The sequence below is a fragment of the Gallus gallus genome, chromosome 1, assembly GCF_016699485.2.
Source record: "Gallus gallus isolate bGalGal1 chromosome 1, bGalGal1.mat.broiler.GRCg7b, whole genome shotgun sequence".
Lineage (NCBI taxonomy): Eukaryota > Metazoa > Chordata > Aves > Galliformes > Phasianidae > Gallus > Gallus gallus.
In genome coordinates, this window is record NC_052532.1 from 137,364,004 (window position 1) to 137,387,441 (window position 23,438).

Sequence of the window (23,438 nt, forward strand, 5' to 3'; positions counted from 1 at the left end):
CTTATTCAGGAAAGAAATAAAAAGGATGAGACAGCTCCTAGGTCACTTAGATACTTGCTGTTTGGACACTGGAACCAAAAGGACTTTTCACTCAAATCCTTTAAAAGGTAATCATGAAAAATATATGTATTTTTTCTCTTAAGAGATGTAAACCATCAATATCCCTACTCTCCTAACGGGAGTTTTCCAGAGAAATACAACTAACCACAGCAGTTCACTTATACAAAAGGTTTACTTGCCACAGATATAATACTTTGTATAATAGTTTCAAGGGCTCACTGGCTAAGAGAAATACTGGAGCCCAGATGGAGGCTTCTCTCAAGGGCCCACTGGCTAAGAGAAATACTGGAGCCCAGATGGAGGCCTCTCTCATGGTCTCCCATGGCTTTTCTTTCTTTCTTTCTTTCTTTTTTCTGAAATGGAGTATACTAAGTGTGAGATAAGCATCTTTCAAAACCAAGGCATCAAGAAGTTCGTATTTCAAGAAGAAACTACAGACTACAACAGTGGACAGAGTAAGAATTCTTTTTCTAGTACAGTTAAGAAATAAAGTTAAAAAGTTTAACTTGGTAGGCTTAAACTATATTGTAAAACTTCTGAAGAATCTCTTTTAGAAGGCCAAGTCTCAGACCACCTCGTGATACTGAATGTGTGCAAGTCTCCAGGGCCTGTATAGCATGCATCCCAGGGTCCTGAAAGAACAGGTTGATGTAGTTGCCAAGCTACTCCATCATATTTGAGGAGTCATGGCTATCAGGCAACGTTGCCGTTGACTGGCAAAAGGAAAACATCACTCCCATTTTTAAGGAAGGGAGGAAGGAAGAAGTGGGGAACTACAGGCTGGTGAGCTTCATCTCTGTGCCTGGGAAAATCATGGAGCAGATCCTCCTGGAAGAGATGTTAAGGAAATGATGAGGCAATTTGAGAGTCAGTACGGCTTCAGTAAGAGCAGATTGTATCCGATCAGTCTGGTGGCCTTCTATGGAAGAGGGACAACATCAGTGGACAAAGGACGGGCAGCTGATGTCGTCTGCCTAGACTTGTGCAACGCCTTTGACACATTCTCACATCACATCCTTATCTCTAAACTGAAGAGGTATGGATTTGAATGGTGGACTACTGAGCCAACTGGCCTTTAAAGTCCCTTCTAACCAAAGCCATTCTATGAGTCTTCTTCTTTTGACAAACTCAGCAGATGTTGGAGAAAACCCAGGAGGAAGCTGAGGCTACTACGGTAGAGAAAAGAAGTATAAAACACACAAGTCCATCCAAAGCTTTGTCAGTTTTGCTAGTGGGAGGACAACTTTCATTTTAATTTGCAATTTAAACCTACGTAACATACATTTTTCTAGCTGTTTGGTGGGTATCTAAGTTGTTCCAAATGACAGTATAATACTGACCTAAAGTGTTAATATATTTTAATAGCATTGTTTTAAACAGGTAAACCTCAAGATGGTTTTTAGATTGTCAGAGTAGACTACAGTCTATAAATTAAATCTTCTCTATGACTCTTCAGGAATAGGCTTTCACAAGGCGCATCCTGTTTATCTATAACGTTTTAAAGAACAAAGCACTTACATCTAAGATCACATTCAAAACAGTGTTTCTTTAAATATCATGATATTTTAAAAGACTAACAATTTATTCAATAGAAATGCAAAGTATAAAGTTGTGGAGTTCCAAATACATATTCAAGCTGCCCTTTCTAGTTTTGTGCAAATTAATTTACTCAAAATAATTTCAAATGCAGAATATTATAAATAGCATCCAACCTCTGGAGTGAATTATTTTTTAAACGTGCTTGAAATTAAGACTACCCATATCTACTAAGTTTATTTGGATTTAAAACAAACAAACAAAACTGTAAACAATTACTGCAATGGTAGCTAGGAACAGGAATGCATGACGACTATCAGTCTTCAAATATAACTTAAGTTATGCCCTTTCTCACCGTCAACTTATAATCAAGTATGCAAATAAATGCAAGAACTAACACAAAGAGAAGTTACCACTGCAAGAAAACACATCATAAGCTGTAATTTGGAATAAAGTATCATACAATATTGGCTGCATCATGTGGAATATGTATTTGACTGCTTAAAACAGTTTGATACTAACAGTTAAACCTTTTCCTCGTATAAAGGACTAAGACTTTTACTCACCATTACAGATTTGTTTTGTGATTGAATTTACACTGGTCTACTGAACTCATTCCTAAATGTGAAAATCACTCAAGTCATTTAATGGAAGGAGATACCATAGGCACCATAATACACTTCTTTTCCTAAACAAGATCTGGTGGTGAACTAACGGTAACTAAAGGAGGATGAGAATTAAAAGGCACATTCAGGCAAAACAAAAATAATCAACAAAATCTGCATGATGCTACAGTTAAAAAAATAATTTAGGCTCTGCATAATCGATCAGATAAAAAAAATACTCTGGCAGATCCTAATCTGTCAGAGAAAACCAGTTTTGTAAGACGCGTGCAATTAAAATAAAATCGTTCTTTAGTGTTGAATTTTGTTTTAAGGTCAGTGTAAGGCTTATTATCAAGTGCATGTTAAGAGGACGACTGAAAACCTCTTGTTTTCCAAGTGCATAGAAATACAATGAGCAATGAAGATAGCTTTGCAAGAAGATGTGTTCTTGTTCATGTGCAAGTCCTATCAAGTGCTTGAGCGTCTTTCGGGCCTTGGAACACATTTCATAATTGCAGCTCTCCACAGGGCAGGGGCAAGTAAAAGGCTTAGAGTAGTCACGCTCAGAATAAGCAGGTAGACCTGGAAATCAGAAATAAAAGCTCTCCACAGTTACATGGCAAACTAAGAAACTATTAGAAGTTTGATGAGATCAGACATTTCTCAACAGTATTTTCAGGAATCTTCACCTGTCTCCTCATCCACCTATGCAGACTGCTACAAAAACAAACAAGTGCAAGCGCAAATCATATCATCTGTATACCTGCTTTAAACATTCAGTTACAAAACCAACATAATGAACTCAAAATAACGATTCAGACCTGCAGTTAAGAGGTCAGTTTCGAAAGCAGAGCCAACAAGTCTAAGTCTAAACAGCACTTTATGAAAAAACAAAACCAATTCAGGTTTGCATGTATAATTGCAAAATGCAATTATATTTTAAACACTAAAAACCACTATTTTAAACACTAAAAAAAAAGCCAGCGACAGAGATTCCTCTAAGTCATACCGCGCATCTTCTGAAATGAGGTCTTGGTTACATATTCTGAAAGAGTCTTACAAAATGGCAGTGGGGAGAAAACAGAAGAGTGACTTTGGGCAATTTCAGAGCTACATAAACTCACAGAGTAGATAATGGCATGAAGACTGCCACAGGAAAAACGAAAGCCTAAAGGCTTCCCTCCAAACACACTGGGTGGGCCTCCCTAGGCTGATTCTGTAATCACGTATGGATCTCCTGAAACTCTATACAAGCATACAGTATTTATAACTCCTAATTATATTCAGGAGTAAACATGAAAACGAATCACCTTTACATACACAAGTGAACAGCATTGTGTAAATTTTTCACACTTGCTTAATTGGGAATTGGTTCCAGCATTATACAGCCCACTGCTCACACAATGGAAAGCTCAGAGAGCCAGCCAGCGGAGTATTTCTGTGAGCAGAGACACAGAGGAGAACACAGACAGCTTTAGAAAGCAGGGTCAGTTGTTACATCTCGGTAGCTATAGTTTACTGAAGTTTGCAAAGCAGATTTCATCTGGAGAGAATAGTGTTGTCGTAACTTGAATATAAGAGGAAGTGAAAGTTTTCCTTCATAAGGAATTTTTTTCAGAACTACTTTAAAAGCTCATTTCTTCTGCAGAAGAAATTTTAAATTAACAAGCTCCACAGGTGGTGACTACAAGTTTGTTTGCTCCTTCGTTCGTTTAAATATTAAGTCAACTTCCACTTCACCATACCTGGTCTCTACTTCTAATTTATTGATGTTTCCTTCCTCAACGCCCATGCTCTCAGTTACGTCTTCCTATAGCCGTATCAAGATTTCAAAAGCACAGGCTTCTAAGCCTTAGCGACTTGGGTAGTAGCTACAATTAACTGCTCAGTTAATGAGGAAGCCGTAAGGAGGAACAATTAAGGAAAAGCATTTGTAGCAACGCCATTTTAAATGTAAAACTTACAACTTTAATATTTTAAGTCCAAGAAGTCTAATGAGTGAAAAATCAAACTGAGAATCTTGTCAAGGACACGCGTGTTTCCATTTGTAGGGGCTGATTATTTGCTAAAGATTTAGAGATGCCACCGAATAGATGTGTATTTCAAATGCACTGTAAAATAAAATCCCAGTAAGATACTGAGATGCAAAAAGTGAAGTTAATAACTATAAAATAGCTTACCTCCCGAGATATGATCCCTGCTCTGCGTGCTCTGCTTCCCAGAACAAAAGAGAATTCACTGACTTGTGCCAGTCCTGCTGAGACAATCCACTTGATATACTGGCTGGTCTTTGGGAGAATCAGAGAAAGGACAAGCACTGCCAAGACAAACTTTGAGAACATTATTATTGGTTTTTTTTTGAGTTGTTGCTGTGTTGTTATTGTTTTCTTGAATATTCTTTAAATAAAGGAAGTATAATAGATCAAATAGTACAATCAGTAGAAGATACATTGCATCAAATACAATACTGGACTAGGGGACTTTTAAATATGTTATCTGTATTAATGTCAAAAGAGGCCAAAGGTACACAGCAGAGTAAAAAGTACCAACTTATTTACTATAATAAAACATCTGATAATTAGATAACTTTGTCATGAATCCTAAGTTAGACAAATAGGCGTTTCTCCGTGTGTAACACACCTTTACATTAAGAAAGATCTTTTTTTTAAGAATACATATATATATTCTAAGAATGTTGGGTCAAACTGTATCAATTAGATTCCTCCAACCGCAGACAAGATGTAATATTCACTGTTATACTGGATGTGCAGTTTCTGTTCAATGTTCATAGTGACGTGCAGCGCTAACATTATTCAGATTACTTAAAGATTAAAAGAAGAAACAAATACCTTCATTATGACCACAGACAACGTAAGGAAGAGTAACACTGTGAGTTCATATATTACAAATGTGGGGAAAACATGAAGTCCTAGGAGGAGAAAAACAGTGCTATTATCTCAGTACTTTTAAAACCAACCAAAGCTTTTGCCAAGCATTCAGACGCTCATCTAAGCCAAGTCTTAAATAGCAAAGTCTTACGTTTACTGGAACAGACAAGTAAACAGAAAAGTATGTAGTGTTTCCAAATGCCAAAACAATATATTTTTATTCTACACTATTTGCAGATATGTGCACTATGAAGTTGCACTTCATTTACCAGTACTAAACGGGTTTTTGCTTTTTATTTCCCCTTTAAAGGTATTTGCTACACCGTGGTATGTTTCATGTCTATCATATTTAAAGCATACGCAGCTTGTTGCTGAGCACTGCTAATGTTTCACAAGAAGCATTTGCAATGGTATTTGCAAACAGCATTTGACTTTTTTCCAGATTTCTGTAAGCATTGCTTTGATAAATTTTTAACTTCCAGAATAAAACTACGATGAGGAAGTTCCGATCTCACTGAATATAACACCCAATTTGTTATTCCAGATATCCCTGAGAGAAATGTTTCAAAGTTTAATGCTGATATGTCATTATTATCATTTTTAGAGTCCACAGATTTAACTGCAAGACTATAGTCACAAGAATAAACAGAACCCCTAGAGTACCTACCAACACTACCTCCTTCATCACTAAAACACCCCTTGCCAAATCTCTGGAAGGGTTTATCCCAGCCAACATTCCAAATCAAGTTCAACTGTGTATGACTGATGCACAAGCACTTTTATTTATAATGTTTTCTCTCTTCCACACCAGTAAACAATCCAGAACCTGAATGAAACACACCTCTTTCATGAAAGCTATAAAAATACTGCAGGAAAATAATGGCATTGTTCTGCGGTGCTTGCAATATACACTTTGCTAGCCATTCAGCATTTTTGTATGAAGAAGTAATGGACTATTACTGGGGAAAGAATGTCATTTTCAGGTTTTATATACATTACAACTACAACAGAAAATTGTTTTCATCCCATGATCCTCATCCACAATCACTGAAAATCACCTGAACAAGAAAAATCACTTTGATTGGAATCAGGGAAAGCCATTAACTCCCAAGTATGGTTTGCAAGCTAAGGAACTGCATAAAGCCACATTGCTATGGTGTAGGCATTTTGTTGTTGCTGTTTTTTGGAAAAGGAATATACAGAAAGGTGGCAGAACCTTATGTCTCATACTCAGACACCCAAATTTTATTCCCAATACGCACCCATGCATTTTCATTAAGCTTATCTGTAGAATGAGTAAAAAGTCGAATCTTGCTCTAGAATCAGAAAAGCAAGAAGCAAGGTAATAAGAACTGTGAAGAGCACAAAAGCTCAAAACTACATCTGAGTAGTATTAAACATCCTAGGGAAAGAAATACTTGTTGGAAAAGTCCTACAGTCATTGAAATCACTGCAGAAGAATCTTACAGCTGACTAAGTCCATCACCTATGATATGAGGAGCTTGTACAGGTAAACATCCTTGGAAGCTCATTCCTTTTTCACAAAAGCTCTTAAAAAGGAAACTAAAATAGTGGTGATGTTCTTGATAAATTCCTAATAGTTGCCAAATCTTCAACCTAAGTGATTGTACTGAAGGCTAAGAGATCTGTAAATCAGTGCAGTAGCTTCTTATTGGAATGCAAGATCAATTTTCACTAATTTTCCCTGCTTTGTAGATCACAAAGCCAAAAGAAACATACAGAACTAAGAGTTGTCATCTTATCTTCCTAAACACAGAAGAGAATGTACTTAGAGTAACTTCACAATATTTTGTCTGTATGCATATTCCACTGTGAGTTCAGAGATTTTTATACAAGAACTACCCAGTCAGCATGCACACACTCTGTTATTTCTTAATTTCTGTGTAACTCTGCAGATGCACAAATACAAAGGATGGTCAGAATAAGGAAAGAGGTGGCAAAACAAAAGAGATGAACGCTGTATTAAAAAAGAAATCTAGACGTGTGCATACACACACGGAGGGGCAAGTAGCTTCTTTCTCTCTAGTGCTTATCACATGCATGTTTCTTGTTCACCTTTAGGCTGCTCTCAGAGATGATGTATATGAAAAGTGGCTAGAGAAACACAGCCTGTAACAACGTCTTGTTTCACAAGAGGGCCAACCAGCATATCTGGAACTGAAGATTTCAAAGGAGACAGTAAGTATAGCCCAGGGCTCTCATCACTACTGGTGGATCAACTCTCTCAGTTCTGGTGCAGACAGGCAGCCTGAAGTTCATTTGGACTGCCTCCCAACATGGAGATTATTACCTTATTCAAAAGAGCTGAAGTACAAACTACCACACATTTCTACACTAATCCTGTGGAGGTAAGCATCTACAGGTGATAAGCGTTTCTAAGCTAAAGCAAACCTAAGCCTGTTATATACACAATTCTGAGAAAACAAATATACAGCTCTGTACATGCACACATTTTGGGCAAAATAAAGCCCATCATAGTGGACTTCATAGTTATTACAGATCCTTGTCCCATGCAAAAACTTAGGATAAGGCCCTAAGTAAAATCAGGCTGCTATACAGGCACATCAAGCCTTCCTGACAACATGAACATGGCCATCAGAGATTAAGTTCACAGACAGAAGATGCACTTATTTCAACAGGTTGAATTAGACTTTGTGACTAGGCTCAGGATTCAATAAGGACTCGTTCTCTAAGATGGAAGAAACACTTCAATCAAGAACTCAAAAACTGTAGCACCATCATCAGGTAGTGTTGGCCTGTCACTAATAGCTAGTGTGCCAGTTAGGTAGGTTTTCATAGCTGAACACAGTCCATGGGCCGTCAGCTCTAAGCAGTGTTGGGTAGATGGTGGCCTTGCACCAGAAGTCAAGCCAAATGGCACAGTTCACTCATATAAGCTTCATTTAAAGATCACTGCAAGGAAGATTTTACACCTTTTTTTTTTTTTTTTATAAGTACATTTTTTTTCTTAGCAAAAAAATTATTTCAAACGGGTTCTACCTGCCTGCTGCATCGCAGCACATGGAGATCCAAATGTAGTCCTCACCGTGTCCTGGAAAATCCAGTATCAAGAAGAGGAATCTTAGAGATTCTTGACCACAGACAAGATAACAGAAAACAGAACTCTGGTGGTTGAACCTCAGCCAGTAGGATTAATTCTGACACGTCCTCAAGACAGGACAAGCAATCAGAAAAATAACTTTAGTGATATATTTGGATACTGTATCTATCAAGACTTTAAAAGCCTTTTAAAGCTTTTGACACTGTTCCCCACAGCATCCTTGTGGAGAAGCTGGTTCCCCACAGTTTTGGATGCGCATACGCTCTGCTGGGTGAAGTACTGGCTGGATGGCCGGGCCCAAAGAGTTGTGGTCAATGGAGTTAAATCCAGCTGGTGGCTGGTCATTAGCGGTGTCCCCCAGGGCTCAATACTGGGGCCATTCCTATTCAACATCTTTATCAATGATCTTGATGAGGGGATTGAGTGCACCCTCAGTAAGTCTGCAGATGACACCAAGCTGGGAGGGAATGTTGATCTGCCTGAGGGGAGAAAGACACTACAGAGGGACCTGGATAGACTGGATCCAATGGGCCACGGTTTACTGTTATGAGTTTCAACAGGGCTAAGTGTCAGGTCCTGCATTTTGGTCACAACAACCCCGGGCAACCCTACAGGCTTGGGGAGGAGTGGCTGGAAAGCTGCCTGACGGAAAGGGACTTCGGTGTACTGATGGACAGTCAGCTGAATATGAGCCAGCAGTGTGCCCAGGTGGCCAAGAAGCCAATGGCATCCTGGCTTGTATCAGGAATGGTGTGGTGAGCAGGACTAGGGGAGTAATCCTGCCCGTGTACTTGGCACAGGTGAAGCCTCATCTTGAGTACTGTATTCAGTTTTGGGCACCTCAGTACAGAAAGGACACTGAGGTGTTGGAGCAGGTCCAAAGAAGGGCAGCAAGGCTTGTGAAGGGCTTGGAGAACATGCCCTACGAGGAGAGACTGAAGGAACTGGGACTGTTTAGTCTGGGGAAAAGGAGGCTGAGGGGAGACGGGGGCTGGTCTCTTCTCACTGCCGACAGGACAAAAGGACAAAGGTCCTCAAGTTGCACCAGGGGAGGTTTAGGTTGGATATCAGGAAACGCTTTTTTACAGAAAGGGTTGTTAAGCACTGGAATAGGCTCCCCGGGGAGGTGGTTGAGTCACCATCCCTGGATGTGTTTAAAAACCGTTTGGATGTGGTGCTCGGGGACATGATTTAGCAGAGGGTTGTTAGAGTTAGGGTAGTATGGTTAGGTTATGGTTGGACTTGATGATCTTTAAGGTCTTTTCCAACCTGAGCAATTCTATGATTCTATGATTTTTTAAGACACTTGATGAACTTATGAACCCTGACTAATTTGTTAAAAAATATTGTTAAAAAAACAATATTAACCTCAATTTTTTTTGCAAGAAAGGGAAAAGCTCTCTATTCTAATGTCAGTTCTGTGAGTTTGAAGCTTCCAGATTTCACTCTGTTCCATGCAGGATAATAAAGCAGTAGAGCTGGATGGATGAGGAGAAGGTAATCATGTCACCCAATGAACTCCAGTATTGGAATCTTCCTTTGAACGCTTTCAAATTCAACAGAAGTGTTAGAGGCTCAGAGAAACATGGCATGTGTGTGTTTGTTTTGGACAGCGGTAGTGCTAGAAATGTCAGCATCATCTCTCTTCAGAAGAAAAAGACCACACTGTTACAGGTTTTCAGCATTTCAGGCACAACGCTGACTGCAAGATTTACTCAGAAGGGATCCATGTATCCATGGAAGAGAGTACATCTGTACAGCACACTGTGGACTCACAATTTAGTCACTCAGTGGAAGTATTATGCCTCCTCAGCAGTGGCAGAGAGGGCTCTGATGCTCAATTTCAAATTTCACACCTCTTGTAGTCTGAGAAAAAACAGCATATTGAAGCCTTAAAAAACAAGCAGTGTATGCAAAGACTCCTTCAGTCTGCCTAAAAAGAAAACCAAAGAGAAATGAAACGAGGCAGAGGTGGATAGGAAAGGATCTGAGTAGTAGGAAGGCAGGAAGTTCTTTCTCAAAGTGTGGCTCTAAGAAGAGACTGGTTCAGCTCAAAAATATTAGCGAGGACAGAGAGTAACAGGGACTTTCTAACCTCAACAGATAACTTGAAGAGAGCCAGAAGACTTGAAGCAACACGCAAAAGCCTAAATGAAGGTACAGATGGAGAGTTACTCAAAGTACAGACATTAATGCCTAACTGCAAAAATGTATTATGCCCACAAACTCATCCATGCATACATTTGAAAGCAGTAGCATTACACAGGTCAAGTTAAGGGCAGGACGACTGTTACAAGTTGTACATGAACAAATACTACACAGCTCAGCTTTCAAGCACCAGAATGAGAACACAGAAAGAGACAAGCAAAATAGAGACTTTTCCAAATGATGCATTTACAGTCACTCTTGAATTAAGTCACTTCTTCATTACCCCTCTCTTATTCCACTGCTACAGTAGTGGACTGTTCCACTTCAGGATCTCAGGTATCTCTACTGTTCATAACGGGGCTTGCTGTGCATAGCAGCAAGCCTTCTCTTGGGGAATGGGGGAAAAAAAAATGGTTCCCTATAGTCCTTAAAAAATACCATTTAACACAACTACAAATACATATAGATGCATATTATTAGCATGTATACATATATAAAGAGCCTTATCTTACTAGATTTCTTCTTAAAATATAAGGAATACTTTTCGCCCAACTCAGGTTTCTTTACAACATTACTCCTTTTTAAAAACAACTCCCTTGCCACTGACAGGGCTTCCTGTTAATCACATGCTTTGAAAGCAACTGAAAATAATAATGGGAGGAGACAAAAAGTTTGGAGGGAGAAGCTTTTGCACAAGCAAGCATCACATTCTGCCAGATGCACATACGTAGCTCATCTTTCTGACTTTTAGCTAACTCTTGTGAGGCGGGGTTAGCACCCATTTTCTGTAAAACCACACGAGCTTGTCAGGCAATTTTCTTTTCTCTCCCTTCTTACAATTCCGTTAGCAGCAGTCAAAGGTACTTTTTGAATTCTATAACATGATTTCAAAAATAATTTCAGTCTTCTCTCAAATCAGTGTTTCCATTTTCTTGTCCCGTGTATCAGTCTTATTGGTAGTCATAACTTACAAAGGACAGCATTTTAGTTCAATCTCTTGCAAAATTAACTTCTGGCTTATGATGATGTCCCATGCTTTTAACCCTGATAACACCTTCAGCCTCATCATGTTCTTTACCAAAAGACAGAAATAACTTATCTGTGGACATTTTGCAATTCCTCATCTAACCTTGGCTATTGTATAGGCCCAAAAGTTTTACCATAATTTTTTGTTATGAAGTGGTGAATGAGACCTTCAAATAAACATTCTTATCTGAGCGATCAGCACAAATTATTATCATGGGCTGGGGAAAACAGATTGAGATTGGAGAGCATAACGTCTTCCTTTTATTTTTATCTTGAAAACTGCCAAGAAACACTTTTGGTTTCCGTTATGGTACTGCAGGCATAAAACAGGTACACATATGAGGTAAGGCAAACAAATTCTGATGAATGTTGGGCTTCGCTATTATTTGAATAGACATGTGGAAATAAGAAGACAGTAAGACCAAAAAGAAGAAAAAGAATACAAGAATTTCTGAGTGAGTACAGGTTAAAGGAAATTGGATTTGTGAAACCCCTTATACTAGACATTGCAAAGCCCCCCAGATAGGATATGCATCGCCTATACAGTCCAGAGGGAGAAGCAAGTGCTTTCACTCAGCATGTCTCCTCATTCAGTATACTGAAGCACTTTAGAAATGTGTTTCAGTTTCTGTCAGAGAAGGCATACTAACACGCACAGAATCTAGCAGTATAAAATGAAGATAGCAATTGATCATATGAGTATTCTCAGAATTAACATGCTCTGGATAACAAGCATGATGAATTACTTCTCTGGTCCTAGGCATCACTATTGCATTTCAGTCAGCAGGCAGTCTTGCCCAATTTTCCCGTGCTGAGAATACGCAGATTACATTTTCCGAACTAAACAAGATGCTAGAAAAAGGATCTACTTCCATTGCCATATTCTGCTTATATAGAAAAGCAAGCCATACGGACCTGAAATCTACTCTGTTCGCTGACTCAAAATGGTAATAAACTTTTGGTAAAACATTTAAAAAATTAACTTTTTCCCTTAAAATTTTAGTTAGCTTTTTAAATAGTTCAGACAAATTCAGAATCAGCAGCAAAAAAGTTATATTAGAACAAAAACTGACAGTACAACATGGAAATTCCTTATGAAAATTAATACTGCAATTAAAATATGAGCGAAGCCAAACCAATCGTGCCATCGTTTAACGTTTCAGTGTACACAGAAATAAAATCCACCTCCTCCCTCCAGTTTGTAGACATCAATTCTCTTTTCCTTCCCCTGCATTTGTAGGGCAGCACTATTTTTAGTAAGCTTTGTTAGACATTACCTATGGATGTGAAGAAAATGATGGCAAGAAAGTCACGTATTGGTTCAATACAGGCCATAATCTCCTCAGTAACCATGTGACCCTGAGAAGAGATCAGAGCTCCAGCTAAGAAGCATCCCAGCTCCATTGAAACATCCAACAGTTCTGTGATCTGTCGAGGAATAACAAGAAAATCTGTTACTGTTCTCATGCCCAGAGTGACCATATATACCATTTCACTGTGAAATTACAAAACTATACGCTGCACTGAATATAGTAAATACATATGCAAATTCAACAACAAACAGAATTTTGCTGATTTATTTCTGTTTTCTGCAGCACTGTATTTATCCAAAAGTCTCACAAAAGCAGTTTCCCTCCGTGGTGTTACCTCCTTCCCCACAAGAAAGCAGATTTTTTTAAATCTAGATCATAATGGTTTATGCCACTCTTACGGATGGCATCTGATTTCAAAGACTACAGAGAGACTAACAGCTTCAGAGTCAGCATTGCACAATACACTGAGGCTGTAAAAATAAGCCGTAAGAACTGCATAATTTCCAACTGTCAAACAAAGGGGAAAAAAATAAAAGCTTAGAGTTTGGGAGAACAGTCTCAATACATAAAATAGACATTTTATTACTGTAAATTGGACCTGAATGTGCTTGTGTGTTGTACTGAATAGCGAAGAATTTAAGCATGTGAAGTCAGCTGCTGGAATGAAGCACCTATTTGAAAGAACTCAGACTGCTCTTCTTTGTTGTTTTTTCTTTTCTTATTATTGTTTGAACACGGCACTTCAAGGGAGAGATTAAACATGCAAAGAGGCTGAACCAAAAACCAAAGAAACTGCTTAAGGCAATGCCTGTAACTTTAAGAAAGCAAGCAGCACTTTTCATGGGAATAAATTACTTTAAAGCCATGCTGCTGAGGACAGTCACCTCACTTAGAAAGGACAATTCTATTAATATTAATAGAATATTTAAACTGCAGACTTATTTCCATAATAATTTAAATTAAGCAACGACACAACACGTACGTTTACGGACAACATTGATCATATGTCAAATGGTGTTACACCAAGGCACAAAGCTAACGCTCAAGTGCCTGGAAATTAACGGAGGAGAACAAAAGACAATGATAAACAAGAAATACATAAAATGCCACTGAAAATAAAATCCAGTCTTCTGTGTATTTCAGCGCCAGTGTCTGAATGCTCATCACATAATGCCATTTGTGCTGTTAGTTTTTAACTTATTGCAAGGTATTTAAGAAAACAAATTGCTTTTGTCAATGCAAATGGCTGCTGACTGCTCAAAAAGCAATAAAATAACCCATTCCAGCTACTATGTAAAATATGCCACTTTTGATACATTTGTACCTTAAAACAAAAGGAATTTTTCAGTACAGTCTCAGAGATGCACAGCGCTTTTCACAACAACTTGAAATTGTAAGGGGGAAGAAAAAATGTATTAAATTAATTAAAATAACAAATATATAGATAGATAGATATGAAGCATTTTTTTGAAAGTCATAATTTATGATAGATCCAGTATAGCTTCTTCAAGTAAACATGGCATTATTTCTACTTCTCAGACACAAACTCACACACATTTGTTGAAAACATTTTATCTAATATTTTAAGTATTCACTTGCATGCGGTTAGATTACCATTTAAGAAGGGATTTACTACCTCTTGTACTGGAATTGCACAGTGCTATGCTGTTATAAGAATCACTACTCAAGCAAGGAACATTTTAAGTGGGAAATGGCTTGGAGAAGAGAAGGCTCTGGGGAGACTTCATTGCGGCCTTCCAATACTTGAAGGGAGTGTATAAACAGGAGGGGGAAGAGCTGTTTACGAGGGTGGATAGTGATAGGACAAGGGGGAATGGTTTTAAACTGAGACAGGGGAGGTTTAGGTTGGATATTAGGAGGAAGTTTTTCACAGAGGGTGGTGACGCACTGGAACAGGTTGCCCAAGGAGGCTGTGGATGCCCCATCCATGCAAGCACTCAAGGCCAGGCTGGATGTGGCTCTGGGCAGCCTGGTCTGGTGGTTGGCGACCCTGCACATAGCAGGGGGGTTGAAACTCGATGATCATTGTGGTCCTTTTTCAACCCAGGCCGTTCTATGATTCTATGATACCAAACGCTTGTTTAGAAGGCATCGGGCACAACTAGAGCAAACTATGTCTATCTGGGTTTGCTCCCACAGCACAATACCCAAAAACTATTTCTTTACTCTAAATAAAGCCAAGTATGAATTCAAGGACCTAGTAGGTAAAAATGCAATTATGCTATCCCTTCTAGGTAGTACACAACCTCAGGTCTACTTTATCTATGCAAGAAATACACATGAAAAAAACATAGATGAGAAGGCAAGAAAAAATAAACAAATGAGAACAAGAAAAGCAAAATGAGGATATTTTCCTAACTACACCTGACTTCCTTCAGTCAGTTCTTCAGATGTACAACTAGATTTATACCAAGACTACTTTTTCTATGCCCATCCTAGTTACTGGTTGTCCAATAACATTATCGGTAATTGGATATGTTTCCTCAGCTAAATCTGTAGTGTCAGGGTTTATTTTAAATAATGCACACAGACATACAACGAAGAGTGTTTTACTGGCGCAGTGGCAGTTTTGACAAAATTTCATATATAACCAAAACTTGAGAAATATTTTGCATTTAGTATTCCCTCTCTGTCTGCACCACTTTTAATGTTCTGCTTTCTTGAACAGGGCTCTATCGATTACTATTCCCCAGGATGTGTTCTATCCTCTTCCCAACTCCTACATTACAGGAAGCTTTTCCACTCAAAATTAAATGAAAACTTTTGTTAATTTGCATCTTTCTACCTCTGTATAATTTAGCTTTCATTTGTTTTCAAAGGTCCCATTTTACTCCTAAACTCAGAGAGGATTGCTTTGCTCTCACGGGAATATAGGATTTTTATGTTCAAATGTTCTACCACAGCAATAAAGAAAGAAATAAACATTACTGCTATGCCACGTTCCAGTTGAATTTCAGCCATTTGTTCAGCAGTTGTTTTGCCTACATTCTCTAGTATTGCATATCTTACTCCTCAATCATCATAGAAGTATGATGAATAGGGTAAGTTAGTAAAACTAAAGAAACCCCTCAGGGAAATGCATGTATTAATATTTGGGGTGTTCATAACTTAAATGTGTCCAAGATGAAGAGATGAATACTAAGTTTGCACTTTATGAAGCAAAGCCTTAATGAGAACTGAAATAACTTTTTTGTGAGCCTTTTAAAACTCCATCTCAGATGATTTTATGAAATAATTGATTTGAATATAAGATTACAGTTCTTTCTTAATCTTCTCCCCTTACTTGACAGGAAAGAGTTCAAAAGCAGGTTATGAGCCCTTGGGAAGTACTCCAGCAAACAAGGAATTACATTCCTAATAGATTGAAGGAAAAAGTATGCACATTTTCTTCTATGAAGTACTGCACTAACACAGCTATATTTTCAACTTTTTGAGATGTAAAGACAGTTGGCAATTCCCCTTCCCTTGCTGTTCTCACCGCAGATCTACCATGATGCAGTCAAACTAAAAGCCACTTTTTACCCTAATCAACACTCTGGCTGACACATGACATGTTCTTCAGGTCACTGTAGTACAGTTCATGTCTTGACATAAATGACCACTTTGGCCATCTATCCTCTATGGCTATATTTAAGACCAGAAGCAGGCTTCACTTTCAAAAAAACAAGCAGTACCAGCATAAAACAAAGCTTGAAAAGAAGCTGAAAATTTAATAATTATCTACTGAACTTTTGTTACTGATGATAAGCTCTATGATTTAAAGATGCATAACTGCGTAGCAAAATTCAGCTAGACTTGTATACAATTGGCACCTGACATTCTCTGAGCCCTCCAATGTGCCCAACTAGTTGAGGAAAAAAAGGGGGGAAAACTTCACTTACATCTTTGGGGTGTCTCCAAAATTTGGTAAGATACCTCATATTTGAGATGTGTTGTATCTCCCATTCTAAGTTGGTTTACAAGAAGAGACATATTGAAGGTTCAGTTTCAAATTTTATGAGTTGCAATGTTATCCAAGTGAACCAAGCAGATCAGAAATGCTCTAGACAAAGGAATGTTCAAAAGTCATTTCCATACAGAAAGATCCTCAATTGACAGGATAATACTTACACTGAAACTGCTTACTAACACTGCAGTGCAATAACCTTCTTTGCCCTATCCTCCTTCTTGTTTTCCCATACAGTTGCACAGAATTTGCCCTTAATGGTAGAGAAACTACTATTCTTGTTTAATTTGTCATTGGAGATTTTGAAGCATGGGAAATAAGTAAAATAAATGAAATTTTTATATATACATAAAACGTGCATTACACGTGAATCCCAACATGAGCTAAACTTAGGTGAACTCCAGACATGGCCTTCAATGTGGAAGCACATAAGTATTTGTATGCATGAAGTACAAACACGCTATAATTCCTACCTCCTCAGCCATGCATTGGGAAGGATGTGGCCAGCAAAATATCTTGTATGTTAGAAAGAGAGCTAAAACATTTTGTTTGAAAACATCTCTCAACTTTACCTAAATGGAACGACAGAGTTTTCTTTGGTTAAAGCTGCTAAAATATACATTCTCTTACTCTGCCTTTTAAAAGCTTTTTTTTGTAACTACACAAATAAGCACAATTCCACGTGTGCAGATAATTAAACAAATTCATCAATATTTAGATTTGTTTTTAGAAGGAGAAAGATCTTTGCAAGCACTATGTCAGTTTAATTGTTTTCCTACCTGGCACCCAAAAACTTCAGTTGATTGTTTCCAAATTCATGCAACCTTTTCAAATCAGATTGCCCCCCAAGCTTTTATTCCTGAAATAATAGGGCATCTACAACCATTTAGATCTGTTTTCCAGATCTTCTTGATGAATTTTTCAATAGGACAACCACATGGTTGGTGGAGGTTTTCTTCTTCTTTTCATTTTTTTTTCTCCCTTTAAGTCTTTGTGCTTAAACCACAGCTTGTACTACAAACTGTAATAAGTGTATCTGCACCAGAGAACATAAAGCATCTGAACTGGTTTACCAAGGTTACATGCAGCATCTTTTGTACTGATCCTTTTAATACATTATTTATCAAGTTTAAAAGGAAAGCTGCTTTTGCTTGAAAGCACACAAAATATTTGTTTCTTTTCAAACACCTTTCATGCTGAAGAAGCATTTCATTTTTGTGATATGCATCCAACATGCTCAAGCCTATTCCCCCTCAGGTTTGTATACACAGATTACATTAAGTCACCAATTCCCTCTGTGTTTGATGTCAATTTGGGCACAATATACCCAATTCAATCAGATCAATCCATGCAGACCATTTTTTTCATCAAAGCAAGATGAAGTGCTTCTACCACAGTAGAAATACCACAGTATTTACTGCGACTTACATAGGGTTTTGTTTTTATTAAACTGTTCTACAAATGTTATGTCTGCCTGATAGAAAGTAAAAAGGAGGAAATAATTTTGTTTTTCATTAAATAGCACTTGTGTTTGGAATATGAATAGCTGTTCAGAGGGATGCTGCTTTTAACCCACGTAACAAAACCCAACAAATTGTGAAGGTATGTTCTCACTAACTTCTTTCTCTATTGGCCCTGTAATAACTGAGTAAACATGACCAGCAAAAAAAGGCTCCAAACTCTGGAACATTTTTGATAATTTTTCTCAGAAGTTCTCAAGGAGGACATAAAAATCTGCACAAGCAGGATAAAGGAGTTTCAAACCCACAGTATTATCGTTGGCTGTCACAGCCTGTTCTCCAACAGAAGAGTTTGTTGGAGGGCTGGAATGTGAGATAGAAGCCAGTGGATGGAAGATCCGGAGCCAAATAAACCAAATCCAGAAGAGATATAAAAATCAATTAATGTAATCTGTATCCTGGAGAATTATGACTTCTGGAGATCTATTCTGTCTTCTAGTACAACCCACTTCATGCATAAGAATCCTGTACATTTTAGTTTTGGCAAAATATCCGAGCCTTTGTGCATTTCCATACTTTCTCAACTTCATCTCCAACTATTACCCACAGAAAAAAAAAAAAGGAAAAAAAAGCTATTTTATAATAAAACCTATGTCAAGAATTTGCCATTGAAAATGAACTATTAAGTGTCACCACGAGCCATTATCAGTATCTCAAAACCCATCCTAAACTATTTTCAAATGCATGAAATACCTCAAAATTGAAATTGTAATCATATTCCTTATAGTATCTATAAGAGAAATTACAAGAAGTTCTATCTATTGACACTCAAGTTGTATCAGTCAATACTTACCTGTGCTGTGTCAAATGAATCATCTGTGCATTTCTGTTTTAAAACATTTTAAGGCCAAATAATTGAAGTGCAGAGTTATGTGGATATGCAATAACAGCAAGTGTGATGGCTTTTATGACAGTGATATAGTAAACTCTACCACACGTATCAAAATGTTTTATTAATTTAAAAGATTACCGTTAACATTAGGAAGATGAATGCAGAGATTCCTAGAATGAGGATTTCCTTATTCCCTTTGCTTTCTGTATGCAACTTGCGATAGTACGGTCCTATGAGATAAGTCTTTATAACAAGACATATAAGAAAAACAGCAGCCAGAGAAAAGAGAATTTGGCCAATCAGTATCAGTATTCTCAGTATTTCCTTGAAAATGCTGGAAGAGAAGAACAAACAGAACATTTCTTTCAACTGTTCTCTTGCCTCTAAACCAGTTCTCCTTGACTGAAAAGATCTCATTCCACAGATGTCTGAAATTGGATACCTACAGTAAGATATTTCAACATATTAGCAAGACAACACAAATACTGGATCTGCTAAATGCATCAGTCTCTTTTACAGTACAGAGTTTACTCCTGTGTTGATTCAAAAAGACTTTCGCTGACTGCTCTTCATAGTAAACCATCAGGATCAATAATTCTATCCCACAGCCTTTGTCAAAAACGCCTCTAGAGAATAAAGTCTGAAGAAATCGGTAATAAACTAAGAAATTAGCAACAAAGTAACAAACTTTTAACTACAAATTTCAGGTTACAAGTTAGACTGGACTAAGGTAGCTAGAGCAGAAAGAATATCCTCATACAACATGGCAAATACAAACAGTGAAGGGAACGCAGAGAACAAAGTCCTACTTTTCAGTGGACTGACATTAAAGGTAATGCCGTCATATTCATATTTGCAATCTATATGCTAAATTGTAAAGGCCAGGGGGAAGGAAGATATATATATTTTTTACCTGGAATGTGTGCTCACTCCTGCTTGAATAAGCGTAGGCATAACAGCTATAAATAAGCCAAGCTGCACATCCTGCATCACCAACATGCCAAGTAGTACACTACTGTAGTCAATATCACCTGCACACCAAACAGAGCAGTCATGGAAACATTTATCAGGATCTATTAATGCTTGCAGAAAACTACAGTGTCTTAATCAAATGAAGGCTATGTATAGCTCTCAATGAGGTGAGGTCAAAGTATCATACAAAGCTTCACTTTGTTTTGCACTTAAGCACTAGTTATGCATTTACTGGAACTCCTTCACAGAAGCTCACAGTCTGCAGAATAACAGGCATATCTAATTTAACAAGAGCCAGCATATGGAAAATAAACACTTTGAATTTTCGGCACTGGACTGAGTATTCTGGGGAGAAGGAAAAAAAAAACACCTTACATCACCTATGGATGAGAGAGGTTTAAGGGGAAGAAAGGAGGTGGGCAAAACTGCTGAAAGGAAACATTTAGAAGCCTTTTGAGAAGATAGCAATATGGTACTAGAAAGTACTTATTTGAAGAGCTGCTATCTTTGAAAGACTAGCAGAGCTGGTCTTCCTTTCCTGCAGGAAAAGGATTACTTCAGTTAGCCTTCCTGCCCCAATGACATTCTGGTAGTAATGGCCTTATCTGGTAGCCTCTTAAAAAGCACCAGGCATCCATAGCCCTAGTAAAGCAAGTCGTGTGCTGATTTTAACACCATTCTTTATCCAAAGAGGACTGGCTACATAAGTAACGGGTGTACCTCATAACAAGAACGCATATAACACTGACCAGTGTTGAAGAAGGATGACCCCTTGCAAACCAGACAATGCTTTGGTGTTGTTTCATTTTTTAACTAGTTTCTCTTATAATACCACAAGGTCCATTTTTATCAAATTTTATTACAGATTTTATTACAGATACTACTGCAGTCTGTATTTAAATCATACTTACCTTCTTTATCTCCTCGAACAGAACCTGCAAGAAATCTTGACACCAATGGTGTGCTTGATAAAGACAAACAAGTGGAAATGAAGACACTTTGTGTTGGTCTGATTTGGAGCAAGTGTCCCCACAATAAGCCAAAGGCAATCATCAGAACCGTCATGTAGCAGGGTCCTTGCAAAGATATTTTCCACACCTCAGGAAGAAAACAAGTTCTTATTATAAAGTTTGACACATTACAGAGATTTTCAGTGCAAATAAGCAGTTAAAGTTGCACTATCAGGGGCTGAAGTGCTGGACTACAGACATAACCAGCTCTCATCATACACATCCCAAAGCTCTAAAGATATTATACCTCAGAGGTAATATTCTATGTCAAGAGGCTTGTTACTTCATGAAGGCTCATTAAGTATACTTCCCAGAGCTCGTAAACCAATAAATTAAGGGTCAAAGATCCACTATGAGCTAAATTACATTAAAATCGAATGGGAGACCAGTTATTTACTGTGATTCTAAGGAAAAAAAACAAGATAGAGAGTGGTGTAAACGATCATAAATACCAGCAGCCCAATTCATACTAGTCCATACACAATTTTGAAGTTGCTTGCAATCTAGTAACAGTTTGCATAGTACCTATTTAAGAACCTCTGAATTACTGACTTTCATTTTTTGACTTTAGATGGACTAGAAAAAGGAGAATAATCTGAATACTCAGACTTCAACACAATTCAAAGAAAGTTTTTATACTCTCATGAACTCACAACCATCAGTTTGGGAACAAATCACAAAACACAACTCTTTAAATACATACAGACTTACATCTTTTGCAGTAGTATTCTCCAATATTAACATTCTAGCTAGTTTTATAAGTATGTTGTTTGTTTTTTTTTAACTAAGATCAAAAACAACCTGTACCTTTTTGCTGAATCCTAATGGCCACTGCAAGTAATCTGATTGTGCTAACATACTTGTAGAATCAGATTACTAGCCAGTACAACACGTACCATCAATTCAGTATGTAATACTTAGCAAACAGATTTTAAGTACAGTACTGGCAAACATCACCAGGCACTTCATAACAGCAACTGTATATTTCTGTATGTTAAAATAAAGCAGAGATGGATTGCCATAAATTGTCTGAGATTTTTCTAGTGATCAACCTGTTTTACTAAAATGAAAAGGAACAGCAAGGTTTGTTGGAGACACCGAATAAATAATGCATTCTATTCTTTCCACAAAGTTAAAGAAAAGATGCCATGTTTGTCTTTTCAAAACTGTACAATAACAGAATAGTATACCATAGAAAGCATGTACAAATCTGAAATAGAATGGGTGACTTAAACATTAGCAGTTAAGTCTTGTAATATCGAAGCATAACCAAAAAATACCTTTCTTAATCTTTCAGGAGAAAATTCCAGGCCAACTAGAAATAGAGTGAAGAATACACCAAATTCTCCTAACGTCTCCACCTGCACAATAGACTTTTAAAAATATAAAATAAATATCAGATATGCATAGCAATCTACTTATAAAGCAAATTGTAAGCATACTTACAAAACAAATAGTTTCTCATTATGTTCCCATAGGTAATTCACTTGCTAATAATGTAGCAACACAAGTTCCCTCAGCAGTGTAGTTCCCACTTCCTCATGGTCTCTGAAAGTCTATTGCTGAATCTTTCCAACGTCAACCATACAATCCTGTTTCTTAACATAAGTGGTCAACCTTCTCAGTCCAAAAGACACGTACTATATCAAGGTTATTCTTTATTTTCAATTTTAGAACATGGAATTTTGAAAGTGTATTTTCTTAGTCTTTTTTTTTTTTTCTAATGTGAGATTAAGAAAAAAAAATTAAACAACTTCCACTCATTTTACTTTTGAGCCCAACAATCAATTTCAGTAAGAGCCCATGAAACAGCAGAGGTTGTGAAGACAGTACTTTCTAAGCAATTATGTGAATATTAACGTAATACATACATTTAGCATCTATTCTGTTGTGCCTGTTGGCCAAACAATTTGTTAATGCACACTACTCAAAACATGTGCATTTGAAGTTGGACATATCATTTTTTAAAATTACTGTTCAAGAGTTGAATAAATGCAATCAGTCAAGAAACGACATGCATGCTTACCTTAATGCTATTTAATCCTGATGGTCCTAACAGTACGCCACAGATGATATACCCAAACATAGTTGGCAATCCTATCATTGTGCACAGCCAGCCACATGGCAAAGACAACATTCCTATTGTCACAATATCCTATAAAGGATACACAAATTAGTGGCGAAATTAAAGACTATTACCCCTCAAAAGGTAAGTGGCACTGTAAAATTACATGTAGAATACTGCCTGAGAAAACAAAACAAAACTTCAGTAAACTTACTTGAACACAACTGTAGGTTCTGTTTGCAGATGAAGCACTCAAAGTACTAACCCTTTAGTAACAAGTAGCTTTGGGGAATTCTAAGCAACTTATAAAATATTTTAAATACATTGTAAGAAATATATAGTTAACTGGGGCTGCTGGAGAGACTGACAGTTTGCATTAAAACAAAATAGTGGAATAGATCAATTTTGTTTTTT

General features: G+C 37.4%; 1 protein-coding gene across 7 annotated transcripts in view; it reads right to left on the minus strand.

Moving 5' to 3' along the window:
* Positions 1-1,279: 1,279 nt before the first annotated feature.
* Positions 1,280-23,438, minus strand: part of TMCO3 (transmembrane and coiled-coil domains 3) — a 31,913-nt gene continuing 9,754 nt past the window's right edge. For 3 of the 7 annotated variants that reach the window (XM_015277826.4, NM_204867.3, XM_025143522.3), the window contains exons 5-13: positions 22,986-23,114; positions 22,240-22,332; positions 20,861-21,047; positions 19,891-20,008; positions 19,116-19,311; positions 12,623-12,773; positions 5,051-5,130; positions 4,382-4,531; positions 1,280-2,783 (exon numbers count right to left, since the gene is read on the minus strand). In XM_015277826.4, coding sequence (XP_015133312.1) covers positions 2,670-2,783; positions 4,382-4,531; positions 5,051-5,130; positions 12,623-12,773; positions 19,116-19,311; positions 19,891-20,008; positions 20,861-21,047; positions 22,240-22,332; positions 22,986-23,114 — 1,218 coding nt within the window. In that variant the 3' untranslated portion in view covers positions 1,280-2,669. Of the gene's footprint in view, positions 2,784-4,381; positions 4,532-5,050; positions 5,131-9,855; positions 10,038-12,622; positions 12,774-16,560; positions 16,722-19,115; positions 19,420-19,890; positions 20,009-20,860; positions 21,048-22,239; positions 22,333-22,985; positions 23,115-23,438 lie in introns of those variants that run through there. The other 4 variants (XM_015277825.4, XM_040652628.2, XM_040652595.2 and 1 more) reach the window with 4 other exon arrangements.